The following is an 18799-nucleotide window of genomic DNA, read 5'->3' on the forward strand; positions in this document are numbered from 1 at the left end:
AGTTACATATCATGTGCTTTAGACTTATGTAATGATTTTTATCAGTTTTATTGTTACAAATCCTGCTGCACACTTTGGACATCTTTCATAACTCTGAGCTTATATGATAATACTCAAATAATGATATCATGGTACCAGTTTAAGGAAGAAATGGAAGTAGAAGAACCATGCCAAGTCCTTGATATTCCATTTAGCTCAGACGAGTATTATCTTAGCATAGGCAACTGGAATAAGATGTTTTGCCAGAATATTTTGATGTGACTATATAGGAGGCTAGGATAACAAAACACTTCATGCGGCACTATAGTTAAGATGCTCTGATGATCTTGAGTCAAATGATGGTGCAGATCTACTCTTTTGGTTGGTTGATGGTTGCTTTTCTTATAGACTTACATATTTGATCTAGGGGACTGCTATCTGTGGAATTTATAATAGGACAGTCCTCTTATTTCATATGTGTCTTTTCTAAGAACGTTGCAGTTTTGAAGTAAATGAACTGTCAATTTTATATGCTAATATACTTAATCAATTTAAAACAGGATTATGTTCGTCATTACTTTTTAAATGTATTTTTGTAGACAGTGTATTCAACCTAATAGCTAAGTGATCATGAATGGATCCTCTTTTATTTTAACAGTATATAGGTTATGGTTGAAAGGACAGCATTATTATGTCTATATCATTTGGTTGTAAGCACTCCTAACAGAAATACATTAAATTGTATTTACAGTAACTAACATTGTATTTATTGTCATGCATAACCCTGTGACCAGGGATGGGTTTATTCAGTAAGTATTTGGTCCTATTTATTTTGACATGTTTAGTCATACCGAGCTGCCACACTCTATATAGCTATATAGCTTTACATTGCTTACTATGTGCTATCTATCTGTTTTGTCCTATTCAAAATGATTCTCTTTTCTATGGTACTCTTCCTGATCTGCTACCAGAGTTCGGGCATTGCTAAATGCTGTACTGTTCCTAGTCGAAAACTTGTGATTCACAGTGTGATGACAAGAGGGAATTCATGTTCATGACAATAAGAAAAGCTAAATTGTAGCCAAAATAACAATCGAGTGGCTGATTTCCGCGACCATAGTACCACTTGTACCAATAAGGCGGAAACTTTATTTAATATTATTACATCATTACTTACATACAGGCGCCTGTGAATGTCATCCATGGATACATATTCGTCAATCGCTAGATAGTGCAATGAATAACTACTGTGCTAGTGAATGTAAAAATTTAACAGCGCTGCATTCTACAGATGTATCAACTTCAGGCTAAAGGAATCACTTAATATTAACAATGGTGTGTGTGAAATAGAATCAATCAAGAATATTGTATGTATGGTACATTTTTTTTTAATAATTTTACGTGGTATTACATCGTGGTGTGATAATACGCCCTTGATACTCTACTTCTATTGCCCTGTCAACAGTATATACTAGTAATGTATCTATTAATGTCTATTGTATTGATAAGGACCACTTGTCAAAAGATAATGTGACAACATTTGCTAGACTTATATTTTATGGGGGGGAATTTTTGTTGTGGGTGGTGTTCCTATACTTGGTTTCACTTAACTTAAATCATGTGGGATTACTGATAGCAAGTTTGTTTCCATTATACTCTGTAATGTCCTACTATAAGGAACAGTAAGTCCCCCCCCCTTAATGTAGCTATGAGTACTAGCGGCCACTGTTGCAGTCTGCTTCATCTCAAGTGGTGATCTTGAGAGAGATTGTCTTTATCTTGATGTTAATAAAAGTATATAAAAATTATTGTAATAGATTTGATATGAAATGAAATTTTATTTTATTTCATATGTAATAACTTGGCCGTATCATATTTATTAGAGAATGAAATTGATTTGAACAGTAATTTAATTTGTTGTTAGGCTAGCTAATGCACGTATGGAGTCCATCCTGGCCATTTGTACAGTAGTTAATGAAATATATTATGTAGACAGTATAACACTGATAGTCCAATACTTTGTATTGTCTTAGACAAGACTCATCACCATAATTAGGCCTACACAGTTAGTGATCTTCAATTCTCCTTCTGGCCTACTTCAAGTTCTATTACTAACAAAAGTAATAATATCATAAAAATCTTTAATTGGACAATTCTTTTTTTTATAATTAAAGTGTGCATAGACCTAACTTTTCTAAGTACATTAATGGTTAGGAGAGTATCTTATTAGTTAACAATAGCATTATTAATATGCTGTCAATACCATATTCTCTCCTTTTAACCGGCTATCTAACTTTGTCACTGGGTTACTCTCTCGCGTGCTGAGACATGTTGGCATGAGTCTTCTTTTAACAAAGTCAAGATCCTTATGTTCTTAAGCAAGCAAGAACAAATAGTACTAAAATTGTAGCAATATAGTATATATATAGAATATATATATTATAGATATATATAATATATATATATAATATATCATATATATATATATATATATATATAGTATACAAGAATGGCTCTGGATTGTGAGATATTATTAAATTAACCTTAAAATTCATACTTTAAAGGTAATTTTTATTAATATTAATAATCTGTCATTGAGTGACTTAAACATAGGAAAGTATTGTTAATTAAGAGATAACTGACCAATAACTGTTAATATTATGATCTATATAATAAGTTGAAGAACACTTACAAGTTAGTAAACAGTTATACTTTGATATGAAGATAAAGCTTTAAATTGTTTGGAAGGTCAAAAATTGCCATTCTCTCTAATCTATGACATTTTCTTCATTATATTTTACTTTTTGATAATCAGAACATTTTTAAAAAACTGCATGGCTCACTAAATAACCTTCTATAGCTATCTATCATAGTTTATTAAAAGTGTTTAATTATAACTTGATCAACTGAACTGACATACAATAGTCTAGTTATATTATTAATGTGTAGTCTTCTATTCATCTGAAAATAAGAAAGGAAGTGTTGACTACTCTAAGTAGTTAAGAAAGAATGCTTTTTCTTAATCTCTCTTCAGAAAGTAACAAATCTCCATAAACGGGTTTAAAATAAGGCAACACACGCCCATAAGTAATTTCACAGGGCCAGCTGTCAGAGAGCAAAAAGTGCAACGTTAGAGAAGTAAGTGTCAAGCCAAACTGGTCTATTTTATGTCTACTAGTTTTGTTAGAGAAGAAATTATTAATAAAGAGATGATTAAAATGAAGTCAAAAGAAATTTAAAGATAAAAAAAAGTGGAGCGAGAAGACAAATTAAGAATAAACAACAAACTACTTACTAATACAAGAACACAAGCCTGTCTTTAATAACTTGATAATGTCGAACGTCATACAATACTCTTCATGTTGTCTTGATAAGTATAGTTCCCTTATTGTAGTATTTTTTATTAAGTGATGTACATATGGTCTTGATATCATCATTGTTCAGTGAAGTCTTGTAGAGACGTAGATCTGTCAATGATGTAGTTCTTTGTATTAGATCTGGCTAGATTGCACTGGTACGTACTAACTGAGTGATCTGAGGATTACCTCCGATTCCAACTTAGTCAATGTTTGGTTTTAGTAAGTCATTCACGGATATATCGGACTCCATTATCAGTGATGTTACAGCTGTAGAGATATAGTACTTTTAAAGTAGTGTATTACTTGATAACATAGTAGATAAGTGAGGTATATCTTCATCTGTGATATCAGTAAACATTTAACACACTAATGTTCAAGTGTTTTATTATAAAGAGACTATCACTGACTGTTTTGATACCACCAGTAAGTGAAGAGGAGTACATGCTCTAGTATCATTATTGTTGTTATAGTTTTAGTATCTCTGATAATATCGATACACATTTACTGTCCAATGAAGGTTGTATATATAAAGACTCCTCACTGTACACTTATTAAGATTGTTTATAAAACTGTAGTACTTTCAGGAGATGATGAGTAGAGACGAATACACCATTCTTTTCGTTGTTTGTTGTTCTTTGATTACTTTACTTATAACATCTTCACTTTGTATACACTTGGACTAAAGAGACTAACTCTATTGTCATCATACGCACTGAACACAGTTCAGTGTCTCCTGTTATAAAATCAAGAGTTATTATAGCTAGTAGTACACATAGTAATATATACTATAACACACTACAATACACAGACAATACACTGAAGAACTCGTTTGCCATTGTCAAAACACAGTAGGATTATTCCATATAAGGAAAATACACTCAAGTAGCATAAGTATGTTTAGTATGTGATTGGAGCAATGAATATTATGACAATAGCAACCACAAGTTAAAATGAAGGCTGGACTTGCTACATATAGACTTTTTAGAATATTCATAATGTTGATGCCTACTTTAATATAAATCGGTAGTATTAAATACTGTATTACTAAATACAGAAAACTAAGAAAGAAGTTATGAAATGCTTAAAAGAAATGGACATGGAGGGATAGAGACTTTTGTCATTAAAGAGATGGAAACAAATTGAAACAAATTTATCTCTTTATTTAACAAGATGAGTTCTTCTGGCACTACACAAAGACTAACCTCAGCCTTGAGGAAGTTACTGAAATCTTAAAGAAAACATTTTCTGCCAGCTTGTTTTTGCATCTATTACAAGGTGCTTGGCCATCTTCTTGACTTCTCTTAAATTTTATCTATTTAAGCACACCTAGGTTACAAACCCACAAGTTATTAAACTGCCAAAACACTTAGCAGTTATCCATATATGGACATATGTTCTAAGCCTTGATTCAACAACAGTTAGTTAATGGGAGTTGGACGCTCCTTCATGACACTCATTCACTCCTGCTTATAGACATACAAAGTTGTACTATCATAACAAGAATAGTCTCATCTTATAATTATGTCAATTTATAGGTGGAGTCAACTAAGACACAGTCAAGTGTTTATTAATATTGTCAGTAACAATATATGATACTAAGTTGTACATAGGAATGTCCTGTTATCACAAAAATGTTTGGTGGGTGTGGTTGAGTACTATACTGAGTCTTACCTCTCTTTTGTCTGACTCTTCATCCTTTGTCTCTTTATTATCATCATAGTCCTTAATATATCATGTAATACTGGAGACTCTATATAAGATACTTATATTAAACATGTGTACATGAATATAGTGTAATATGATAACACTTAATATAAACATTTTATAGATCTTATCATAATCATAACTCCCTATCATATTATACTGACACTAAGGGAGTGTATAGTAAATATGGAAATTCATTTTTTATATATTATGAATTAATTATTGTGGTTGAGGAATTATGGAATATAATTTACAATATAGTAAATTTGTAGTTTATAAATTTAATAATTATTAACATTATTGATTGTAAGAGATAGAATATTAATTACTTGGAGGAGTGGTTTCATCTTTATTATCAGCTGAACCTTTAACTGATCTTTTAACTCTAATATTAGTGGAGACTCTAGTAGTTACCATTAAGACATAATATAATAGTAACAATATTATATTATTCACCTGTAGTTTCATGTGTGGAATCTTCTTGACTGGATTTTGTTTGTGTTTCCTCAACTCCGTGGTCAGTTATGGTTACGAACCTTTGGTATGAATGCTAGATCTAGTACAATGTCATATAATGAGAAGTCAACTAATATCAGTTACTTTCAAGCTCTGTTTTAACTCCTCAATCTGTTGATTCTCTCTGCTCTACTTGTAAGTCAATGACGTTATGAATTTCTTGTAGTGTTTCTAGCTCTTTCTGTCTCTCAGCAGACACTGACAGTATATCTTCTCAATAGCTTTATATAAAATGAGAAGAAAATTGATCACTAATATATTATGTAAAATACTGACAACATTGGACTTGTCATTGATGTTTTGTATTAATTTACCTTCCTTGTTTTCACAAGTGATGTTAAATCTTCAATTGTCTTTTCTTTCATTTCTCTGTTTCTATATAAAGGAACATTAAGTTATTAATCAGATATATCATATATAGATAGTTATTAAATAAAACAATAGTTGTACACAATATAACCTTCATTTGTTGACAATAGATGATATTTGTATAGTCATCTTTTTCCGGGATGGTTTGTCCAGTTCTAGTTGACTTCTCAACTCCTTTGTATTCTCTTCTATAATAGTTCTAATCTGCCTATTTATCATAAACAAACAATGTAGTAACTGTGTCTAATACTACTGCATCTCTTACCTTGTCTCTTCTATGATCATAAATGGTACAATGACCAATTGTAAGTTGAAGAATATCCTCTCCTCACTGATTCAAGAGTCTCCTGAGCTCTAGCAATAAGTAGAGTTGTTAGATTGAGTGGAAAAAAGCAGGTGACAATGATGGACTTGCCCTTCTTAATGACACTAATCTGTACACTTTCTTCAACCGATTCTGAAAGGATATCCTTAATATCTTCTATTGTACAATCTTTAGGATCCCAGTTTAAAAACAAAGACAGCTGTTCACAATTGAAGATGAGAAGATGTGTTTGTAACTTTGAAGGTTTTAATTTAGACAAAGAGAAGCTTTGTTCTTTACAAAATGATTGAATGGCATCTTTATAAGTTGTATATGTACCTAGCTTCTTGATTTTGAATAGTGTCACAATGCCTTCCAAACAACTGATATTGATCAGTGTACAGTGATCATTGAAAACATCTAGGGACATCATCAATGGAGTTAGAATGGAGCTATTTGAGATTTGAGGGAGAGTAACCATCTTTAAGATATCCCTTTAATTCATCAGAGGTGGAGGTGTTGCATTGATAGCTTTTCGTATATACTGAATGCTATAGCATATTCAGTTTTCATTGATCCAAAAATAGACCAAACTTCGCAAAAATTGGAATTCTCACTTTCCTTTTTAGTCTCATCTGCCCAATGAAAAAAACATTATAACGTTATAATTATAATTAAGTCTCAATACTAACTTTGACTGGAAGTTAACTGCCATGCAACTGAAGCTCCTCCTGATGTAGTAGTCAATGAACTATATACACATTGATAACAATGATATCATACAATTTCAATGTACTACAGAACTCAAATATATACCTTCACTAACTACAGTATTAACATGTTGGACTTCAACAACATTTGTCTTCAAAAAATGTTTATCTACATTAAACAATTTTTAACAGTTATACAATAACCTGTATACTCACCACAATCCTTTAAGAAACATTAGCACATGGTACAGTGCTAGTAAATTTTAACAGTTACACTAGCAAAAAGATCATCATGGGTGATGATAGTTGGTATGTATGCATGACGTACAGCTTCTTAACAGGACAAACAATGCTTTTCCTGTAGAGTGAGATCAGCAGTATGTTTCACAATAAAAAATGTAGCTTTTGTAATAACTCCCTCTCCATAGAGGTAGTGTGCTACTCTAACAGGATATCGGAGAGACTGAGAGAGAGTGCCATAAGTGACAACGTAAAAAAGTCACTGGCATGATCTTCATGATTTATTGATCACTATGATCGGTCTGTGGTAACTCTTGAAAAATACCTGATGTCATCTGGTCATAAGGAAACATTTGAGCTGTTTATTATAGAAAGAGATATCAGTTTTCATTATAAAATTAATCATTTAGTTACATACATAGTTACTGATGAGTATGTCAGCTAATTTTTGACTTCTCAAATTGGACAATATTGTAGCAAACACTTTCAATGTCTTGTGATTTGAATATATTGATATTGTATAGCAGATAACAGAGTTGTCTTCTTCTCATCTGTGAACCTTTTAATCCCTCCATACTATCAAGTGTTGCTCACTGATACATTTCTCACTAAATAGGAGCTGAGACACTTTTACAGGATTGAAAGAAGATTGTGACAGTGCATTAATATGGTGGTGTAATATAGTACTTGCTTCAGTTACTGGAAAGTCACTTCCTATTATAAAGACATTAGTTCATTACTCAGTATTACAAATTATTTGATACACTCAGTATACCAGACATATCCCAAATTGATAACACTAGATAATAATATTACTCACTAGCAGTGTGCTAGAGGATTTTTTCAGTGATTGTGGTAGTGTATCAGTATGACTTGGAGGAATAATGCTTGATTCAGTAGTGGAGGACTTGAACTCTATTCCTATAATATGAAATTTATAAATGATATTTTAACTCAGAAAGTAATAATGAAAGTGTGTGACATAATCACTGACCACGCAGACTTTTTCAATATCTGCTCTATCTTGTGGGCGACCAGTGTTTTCTTCAATGACTTCTTCTTCAAAAGTATCTATAACTGTCTTTCTGGTAGCATTAGGGTTGGTATCTAACCACAACTCAAACATTTTTAATGTCTTGTAAGTAGAATCATCAGGTTGTCTACGAATATCATCCAACTTCTTGGAATCAAGTTTAAGCAGGATACCAAACTGATACCATTTACTACCAATGTGAATATGTTCACATAATTCATCAAGAGCTGGTTTCTCTTCTAATAACTTCTCAAATGAAAGGTTTCTTCAGCCATGTTTGCTTGACCAACTATGAACTGACACAGTAGCCACACCCACTTTTGTCTGGTGACTTTTAAGGGTGTGGCTAATTTAGTAGAAAGACAATAATATTCATTAGTCATAATCTAGTGTTAAGTTATTCTTTCAAATTAAATTTCACTTTATTATTAATAGTAATATATGATTCCCTAGATACTAACAGTTGCTCGTTGTAGTACAGCTCATACAGTCATTAGATAGGAATGGAATACCTTTATTGCAGTGAATGGTCGAATTGTTTTGTAAAGCTGTACACACTACAGATAGTGCTATAATACAAACAGTTTAAGTGGATATTAAAGACTAGAAATAAAAGTTTATTAAAAACAGGGCGTGGCTCAACGTAAGCAGTCTTGCTTGTTAAATCAATTATTGATCGTTTTCAAGTGATATCGGACATGTCAGTATATGACGACCGCCATGATGTGATTACCACAACCACTCCTCCAGCGACTACTTTGAAAACAGAGAAACCAAATGACAAGCAGACAGATATAGCAAGAAGGTAAGAGATAAACTATCACATAGAATGTAACAAACATTGCTTTGTCTAGATGAGGAGTAATGCAGAGAAGGTATTAAATGGTGGGAAGAAATACACTGTTTACAAAGTTGAATGGGACATTTATAATAACGATATATACTGTTTCAGAGTAAGATCTTATCATAATTAGTTTCATAACATGTTGTGTTAACAGGTTCGTGTTGATGGTGGAGAGTAATGAGTCTGTGGAGAATATTCTGGTAGTACTGTTGATGAAGTTAAAGCAAAGAAGATCAATGACCTAAAACAGAGCCAATGAAGTTAAATTGGTAACATTGCTATTAATTTATTTAGTGACTTAATTATATTTGCTGATAGTTGTCATAGAAACAGAAATGTTGTTTTTATTTTAGTAAATTATGTTGAATGATGTAAACACAATTAAAGCAACTATCTTGATTTTGACAATAAAGTGTTCACAGATCAACAATTTTCCATTACAAGTGGAAATACAAATTATATAACATTATAAAAGTCATTAATATATAATAAAACTCAATGCAAGAAATAATAAAAATTATAAAAACAAAGAACAATTGAGAGAGTTATCATATGCTATTTACAATGTCATTGGTGTCATTACTGAGACTCCCCTTACAGTAACTTCAGATACCTTACCAAAGGAATACTTCCCACAGACATCAATAAGACCAACATCAATACAAAATCTATAATACACACATATTCAGGACAAAGATAGATAAAACAATAAATAAATGAAAAATGTCAAACTTACTTACCCTAAAACAATATTATCACAACTTTTGATGTAATAGGCTACCTCATAATTATTGAAAACCTGACCAGCTACTCTCTTGCTTCAGACTTCATCTACATCATATAGATATATACCAGATACCAGATAGACAACATTCCTAACAATATATATATACCTTCATTGCTATATCTGTTCTTTAGCTGTTGGTCTAACAGGAGCAGTTAAAGCATCTGCTCTGGGTGTGTGGTATATCTTCTGGTATATTGCGTTCATCAGCCATTGTGGGTTAGTTACTTGCTACCAGATCAATGAAGTTCTTAGTAGCTAACAGAACAATGGAACTCTTCGTATAATAGATCAATGGAGTTTTAGCAACTGCTGGCTACTGCAATTACTTCTCGCGCACCATATGAATCACAATAATTAGCATTCCTATATGTAATATAAATTGGGATGTATTGGAGATGTTATTCACACTTCTATCTATTGTCTGTGAAAACTGTCTACCTCTAATATATGTTCACTTGACAATGATATGAAGTATAATGTTAAAATAGTTTATTGATATTATACACTATCAATTCAAATTTTGAAGTCTCACAATTATTTATTGTATAATAATGTAAACGTAATAGTTTTGTTTGTTTGTTGCCTAAGGAGAAAAACTAATTCTAAAGAATTTATTGTTGATCACGAGATGTCTCTTATAAAGTAGTTACTGGTCACAATAAGAAAAACATTGAAAAATTAAGATTAAAGGAACATCTGGAGTGTTGTGGTATTTTGATTGATATCTGATTTATCTTACTATTATAGTAGATGAGGAAATATTAATGCTATCTATTGTGTTAAAAACAAGGTCATTATTGCTATATATGGTCATTCATAAGCACTGAACACGTTACTATTTGACATATGAATTGTTTTTTAGTTTGAAGTTTGACTAACAAAACAACATTAACAACACTACATTACTGTATTGTTAATTTAAGGGAATTTAAACAACACTTTTATTAAGAATACAATGATAATTAATACTCTAAACACAATTTAATTGATAAAATGATAGTTATACTATAACAGCTATTGTCTGAACGGAGTTAGTCGATGTCTTATAATTAAAACTGTTTCACAATAAGCTACAGTGACATGAGGTCACTTTCTCCGACATTATCTTTCACTTTCAGGACCTGATACTTTGCCAAATGCAACTTTACCAGCTATATCAAGTATGATGACCACTGGTGTTCATACTAATAAAAAAAAACCATTTTAAGCAGATAGAGTTTTCAATATGAACACTGTAACAACAGTACAATATCCACACCGCACAATTAATATATGACTCATCACCCTAACAAAGTTTGAGCTACTTTTAATATACAAACGTGGGTGAAAAATGAACTGTAAGATTGTTTTGTCTCCTTTTCAAGCTTCAGTTTAAGCTAAAACATAACAAATAATAATAATAATCAGTGTACATTTTGTGTTCCTTCAAACCTTTTCAGCTATCATTTTCATTTTGTCATCTAGAGAGTTGGAGTTAGAGCATCTGCTACTTTTAATTCCTGTACGGGCTGATCTAAAAGCGCTCATCATCAGCCATGTGCTATATACTTAGTAAGAAATTTTTCCTTTACGCTAAGCTACGAGCCCACGCCCGTTTTTATTATAAAATTTAAAATTTTATTAAAAACTTGATGATTTCTTCGTCGTAAAAATGTTCATTAGAACTGTCTGCTGTCTATCCAGTTTATATCCAGGTAAACATATTCATAGAATATTCATAATATTTTATCTGTGAGTGATAATTACTTGATACAATCTATTTATACACGTAATGGTAACAGGTGCTTTCTCCTTTGAATGAGTGCATGTGGCATGCAATACTAAACAACACAATTGGTTTGTAAGTAAAAAGAAACAATTGCCACAAAAAACATTTCTAGATGTTTAGTATACAATATGTACATGTAACAGTGAATCTTATAAGTAATTCATTTCTCAATACAATCAAGAAAGAACTGGTGAGTTTTTTTTTTACTGGGAAAAGTGATCTGTTCTTGAGTATATATATATTGCTGTTATATACTGGAACTCATTTATGTTAAGATAGAGGTGTAAAGTTAACATAATATTATCTCTATTATATCAATGATGTACAGATTTACTCTTTCTTGGGAAAAATCAACTAAACAGTGCTGTCAATGAGTACTGTTCTAGTGAATGTAAAGATTTGTATGTTCTCATACTACAATTGTGTTAATCATATGATTTTGTCTCTTATTATAATGATGGGTTATGTGGAAGAATCAAATCAACAATATCTATGTTACATTATTATGTAGGATAACTTCAGATGTGATAATACCTCTTCATACCAATTGCTCGTGCTTCCAGTCTTGATTATAGCAATTACATTTATTATTGTATTGATGGTTCTTGTCAAAATAATGTGACACAGTTTATTGATTACATGCAATGTTGTGGTACTCCTCTGCGTATTGGATATTATTTAATTTGTCAACATGTCACAATTATCAATACTGATCCTTGTTCTTCTGGAGTTGTTGGTTTTCAAAGCTCTGCACCTCTTTGCAGGTGATGTTAGGCAGCCATTAAATATATAATAGTTTTATTACTAACATACTACAGTAGAAAGGAGTACATAAATATATGCAGTTATCATTATACTAATTACATCGTGTACATGTATTGTTTTGTTAAGTGTATGGGGGGGGGTTGTATATATATTTAGTTAATTAAACTTATACATAGTTATACAGATTGTATAATTGTGACCTGATTTTCAAAAAGGGACCACTTCTGTTAAAACATTTGTGACCTGATTTGTAAACAAACCACTGTTAAAAACATCTCAAAATCTCAGGTTTTGTAAACATACAGTTGCTTTATATCCATAAACTATTCTATATGTATGCAAAAAATGCTGTTTGGTATGTTTAGTAGTAGTGTCTTAACAAATCAGGTCACATATATTTTGACAGAAGTGGGTCCCTTTTTGCAAATCAAGTCACAATTATGCAAAAATTAACCACAGTACCATTTTGCTTATTAATGTCTGCCTGTTTATATAACTTTCATAAACAGAAGTACAGTAATAATAAATCAAAGTATTATCCTTACATTTTGCATCAAAATATGTTTGCTACTTGTAATCTGTAATAACCATATGTGATTAAATAAACTAATTACTGTTTAATAGATGAGTAATATCAGTCAATGCAAATAATGCAAACAAGATAGTAGGTAGACAAAAGAGGCAGAAAGATGAACAAGTTCAGCATTGACCAATTGTGTCTGAAACCTTGTCTTAACTTATAACTAAGTTATGAGGTTATCATGGAAAGAATATTACAAACACTTGAAAGATTTTGATCAGTTTTAAGTGAGAGATTCATATTTTCTGTCAATACATTTCAATTGACAAATCCAAGCCACTCCTACTTAAGTACTGATAACATGTGTCTGATATACATATTAAATACATAAAGTCAATGTAAATTTAAAAGAGAAAATAAAAGTAAACGAGAAGACTTATAAGAATAAAATAACAATCTACTTACTATACCAAAACTGAAGTCTGTCTTTAATAATTTGATAACTGTCTAACTTTTTACAATACTCTTCATGATGAATTGATAAGTATAGTTCCCTTATTGTAGTATTTTTATTAAGTGATGTACATATTGTCTTGATATCATCATTGTTCAGTGAAGTATTGTAGAGATATAGTCTTGTCAATGATATAGTTGTTTGTATTAGATCTGCTATTGTACTGGTACTAACTGAAGTGATTTTTTTTTTTTGTTCTGACGATTATATCCAATGTTCAACACAGTCAATGTTTCATGGTTTTTAGTAAGTCATTCACAGATATATTGGACTCCATTATCAGTGATGTTACAGCTGTAGAGATGTAGTTCTTTTAAAGTTGTATTACTGATAAATAGTAGATAAGTGAGCCATATCTTCATCTGTGATATCAGTAACATTAGATAATACTAACTTCTAGAACTTGTACCAATGTTGTAATACTCAGTATCACATTGTTCTACATGTACTCTAATTAATTTAGCATCCTGGTCACTTGTTAAAGTTACTGTGAGTACTTATCTGTTTTGTTCTTTGTGACTTCAGATTCTCATGTCGGTTTGTTTCACTAACAAAAGAATTATAATATTGACAATAACAATTCTTACTACATTCTTCATGTCAGTTATTTATATATTCTTGTAGAGAGATGAATATGAAGGGTTATCTGAAGAGTTACATATATAAAGAAAGTATTTAGTAGATTTGTTAATTCTGAGGGAAGACTTGAGTCCATCACAACTCTTAGTAATTTCAAACTGAAGAAATATCATGTGCACTATGTTTTGTTACTGTGTTTATTATTCATAAAATTGTCAATAATAAATTAATGGCACCAACGCCCATTATGAATATGCAGTACTTGTTCCTCGGCTAGGAGCAGTCCCTAACAACAGCAGACACACCCACTTTTGTCTGGGTTACTTTTAAGGGGTAACTAATTTTGTAGGAAGACAATAACATACATTAGTCACACACCTAGTGTTAATTATCTTCAACTTAAATTTTTCACTTTGTTATCAATAGTCGTGTGTGATTCATTGATACTAGTGAATAGTCAAATTGTTTCGTGGAAATTCCCAGTCTATATTGTGTATTAGGTATTATACATTATATACTTGTTTAAAGGATCACATGATAATGTAGATATGTTTAGATCTATTATGAACAGAGTACAGTTACATAATACTAATGTTGTGAACTTGTTTATAATTTGAGTACTTATTGTAACGTAATAGAGAGACACACCTCATAACATAATGGTTTGATGTAAAGGTCTTCATCAACTACTTATGAAATGAAGATCACCACTACAACCATTGTTTTCATCATAGCATTGTGGCTACTACTACTACTATGAGGAGGAGTAATGTTCTTATAATAACTGACCCAAGTTGTATGTACTCTAAAACACCATATAAATTCATACCATAGGTCATATCAACTAATGTGTACTATATAAAATATAATTATATATACCAGTACTTGTCTATAAGAATATTTAAACTTTGAAATTGCTAGCTATTATTAATAATCTAATACACACACATATGTACACTATATATTAATAGTGTCATAGCTAAGACTAAATCAAAATGACATTGGGTCATTAGCTCCTTTGCCTAATTGTGGTGAGTTTGGTGAGGCCCTGTTCATTTATAATCAGCCAATATATCAATAAAACTGGTCACCAACATTCACCTTAGGAGAAAGGAAAAGGTAAGCACAGCGAGTTAAGGTATGTACTTATTATGATATTACCTAATCAAATGAGGTGCTTCCTTGTTTGATGTAAGAGACTGCATTGAACTGACTAAACTTTAACTTTGTTGTGTTTTCAGCGGAAGACTTTGACCTGTCATAAATACATACCATTTACATACTATATAATGTGTGGTGATCATATGATGTATAATAATATAACAATCTTTACTAGAACCAAATATAATGAGCGTGGTTTCATGATATAAATGACAAACTAACTTTATTTGCTATTGTCTGTTCATTACCAGTGGCAGGAGTGGGAGTAGCAACATCAGGAGGACCAGTTGATCCTGGAGGAGGACCAGCAGGAACACTCTTAAGACTAGCCATGATTGTTGAAAGTGACAAGTGACAGGGTCATCCTCATTGTGACAACTAGTTAGTGTATTGTTTGTACTACAATTCAATGATAATATATAGTATTGTTGGTTGTATTATACAGTGGAGGAGGGAAGTATAATGAGCAGTTAGTAGATTCCATTCAGTTGTAATATGTTTTTTTTTGAATTAAAGAAGTCCAGCTGTCAACTGAAAAATCTTTTAGTCAATAAACAAAACATTTGACATTGACCATATCTATAGCTAGTTACACCTCTAACTAACAAAAAAAAAACATAATAGAAGGACAATTAGGTACATTAAAATTATATACATATAGTGGGTAATAGGATCCATTGAATAGTTCACTCATAAATATGAAACAAGTTCCAATATATAAGTAAGTTTGTTGTATGGAATTTACTGAAAAGATATATAACTATAGTCCAGATATTATTATAAGATAGTCTAGCTTGTTGAAACATTTTCTTGTGTGACTGACGACATGATATTATAGTGTAAAATGAATTAAATATATCAGAGTAGTTTATTAGAGTCTTGTTATATTTTAAATAAAGACATTTTAAGTATCTAAAAATAATCATCACTAACTTGATGAAACATGGCAACTTTGGAAAGGGCATTCTCAATTACATGTAACTAAATAATAAAGCAATATATTGACTTAACTATATACAATAATGGTCTGATGTAACAATGAGTAATAAATACTATTTACATGATATGTGTCAATATGAATGTTGGTATGATTCCATGACTAATTATCAATTCTATCACTACGGTTAATAATTAATATTTGTGGTCACATTGTCCATATGATATGAACATACTTATTTCCTCTAGTAATATAATGACATTTACTCGTTGATTAAGTTAGTATTATAAACATGACCACAAAGAGTCCTTATAAACTATTATGGAAACTCCACTGGAAACTGTATAACACTACTACTATGAAATTATTAATTACCTTACTTTTATGTTACTATATAATACATACACAAACTTATGTCCTTATCTTTAATAATGACAATATGTATTTATAATAATATAATACAATATTTACTAAATGTATTATATCACTATCACTGGTAACAACCCTTCACTTAAGTAATCTAATTTAGTTTAGTTATCTTGTAATAATAAATAGTTAATAGTGACTTATATTTGTTTGATATATCCTATAATATAACTACTTGAAAATATGAGAATATATAATTGTTGTTGTTGTTTGTAAGTTAACTAGTAACTATTAGTAATATACTAATGTCTAGTCTGGAGGTACTGACCCTATCTATAGTAGTAAGTATAATTAGTCTCAATGAGGTCATATTGTATTGATAAAGTTAACATACTTATTTTCCTCTTTGTAATATAAAATCAGATTTAGTGACTGATAATTAATTAGTTTATGTACACAAAAGTATTCCCCTAGGTCAACTATACATGATACAAAAACAGCTGTAGAACATCTGCTATGTATATAGTTAATCTAATTGTCTTTAAACAGAATTCATACCAATATTATATTATTACTATAACATGATTATGTACTTGTTATTTTGTTCTCATATATAATGACGGCTGATATAAATCTTTCATGTCAAATATTATTGTTCTAGTTGGATATTATGACTATTGAAAATACTGAGGAATTTAAGTGAATGGTAGAAAGCTCATCATATGATGTCATCAGATGCAGGCACTGATTTTTTAAATGAAGTTTTAAAAAACACATTACATCTAAAACTGTACACTTATAGATTGAGTGATACCTGTTATTATCAATATTTAAATAATTAAATACTGAAGTTCATTATAAACAGGGCGTGGCTCAATGTAATATATTTACTTAAGCGTCTTGCTTGTGAGGTCGTGATCTCGACATGTCACTAGACGGCGACCGTCCTGTCCGGAATAATACCACCTCCTCCAGCGGCTACTTTGGATCAAAAGAAACCAATGAAGCACAGAAAAAATAGCCAGAAAGTAGAGATAATCTATCACATTTGAATGCAACAAACCTTTCCTTTGTCTAGATGAGGAGTGATGTAGAGAAGATATTAAATGGTGGTGAAAAAATTATACTGCTTACAATGTTGAGTGGTACATTAATAATGGTGATGTATACTGTTTCAGAGTAAGATCTTATCATAATTAGTTCATTACATATTGTGTTAACAGGTTGGTGTTGATGATGGAGTAATTGATGTCCGTGGAGAATATTCTGGTGGTATGGTTGATGAAGTTAAAGCAAAGAAGATCAATGACCCTAAAAACAGAGCCAATGAAGTTAAATTGGTAACATGGTTATTAATATTGTTAGTGACTTAATTATATTTGCTGACTCGTCATACAAATAGAAACGTTGTTTATTTTAATAAATTATGTTGAATGATGTAAACACAAATTAAAGCCAACTATCTTGATTTTGACAACAAAGTGTTCAAAGATCAACAATTCCATTATAAGTGAAAATAAAATTATATAACTTCTAAAAGTCATCAATATCAATAAACTCAATGCAGAAATAATAAAAAATTTGAACAATTGAGAGAGTATCATATGCTATTTAAAATGTCATTGTGTCATTAATTGAGACTCCCCTCACAGTAACTTCTGATACCTTACCAAAGGAATACTTCCCACAGACACGAATAAGACCAACATCAACACAATCTATAATACACACATATCAGAACAAAGATAGATGAAACAATAAATAAATGAAAAAATGTCAAACTTACTTACCCTAAAACAATTTATTACCACTCTTGATGTAATAGGCTACCTCATAATTATGAAAGCCTGACCAGCTACTCTCTGTACTTCAGACTTCATCTACATCATATAGATATATACAAGATACCAGATAGATCATTCCTAACAGTATATATATATATACCTTCATTGCTATATCTTGTCTTTAGCTGTTGGTCTAACGAGTTAAAGCATCTGCTCTGGGTGGTGGTATATCTTCTGGTATATGCGTTCATCATCAGCCATTGTGGGTTAGTTTACTTGCTAACAGATCAATGAAGTTCTTAGTAGCTAACAGAGTAATGAAGATCTTCGCACAACCAGTCAATGGAGTTATAGCAGCTGCTAACTACTGTAGTACTTCTCGCGTAGGAGTGTTCCTTTGTAGTGACCATATGAATGCAGGATATACGTTTTGTTAATTAACATTCCTATATATATATATATAAATTGGGATGTATTGGTCCACACCCCTATCTTACTGTCTGTGAAACTGTCTACCTCTAATAAATTATATTGTGTTCACTGTCCAATGATATGAAGTA

At 31.0% G+C, this 18799-nt stretch overlaps 1 protein-coding gene across 1 annotated transcript in view; it reads left to right on the forward strand.

Annotated features, from left to right (window-relative positions):
* The window catches only part of LOC121391381 (paraspeckle component 1-like), a 33347-nt gene that overhangs the window by 14342 nt on the left and 206 nt on the right, over positions 1 to 18799 (forward strand). Inside the window, exon 6 of the mRNA XM_041523035.1 lies at positions 17679 to 17795. Within this exon, the coding sequence (XP_041378969.1) occupies positions 17679 to 17795 (117 nt within the window). The remainder of the gene's footprint in view (positions 1 to 17678; positions 17796 to 18799) is intronic.

Source organism: Gigantopelta aegis, unplaced genomic scaffold (assembly GCF_016097555.1).
Source record: "Gigantopelta aegis isolate Gae_Host unplaced genomic scaffold, Gae_host_genome ctg2261_pilon_pilon, whole genome shotgun sequence".
Lineage (NCBI taxonomy): Eukaryota > Metazoa > Mollusca > Gastropoda > Neomphalida > Peltospiridae > Gigantopelta > Gigantopelta aegis.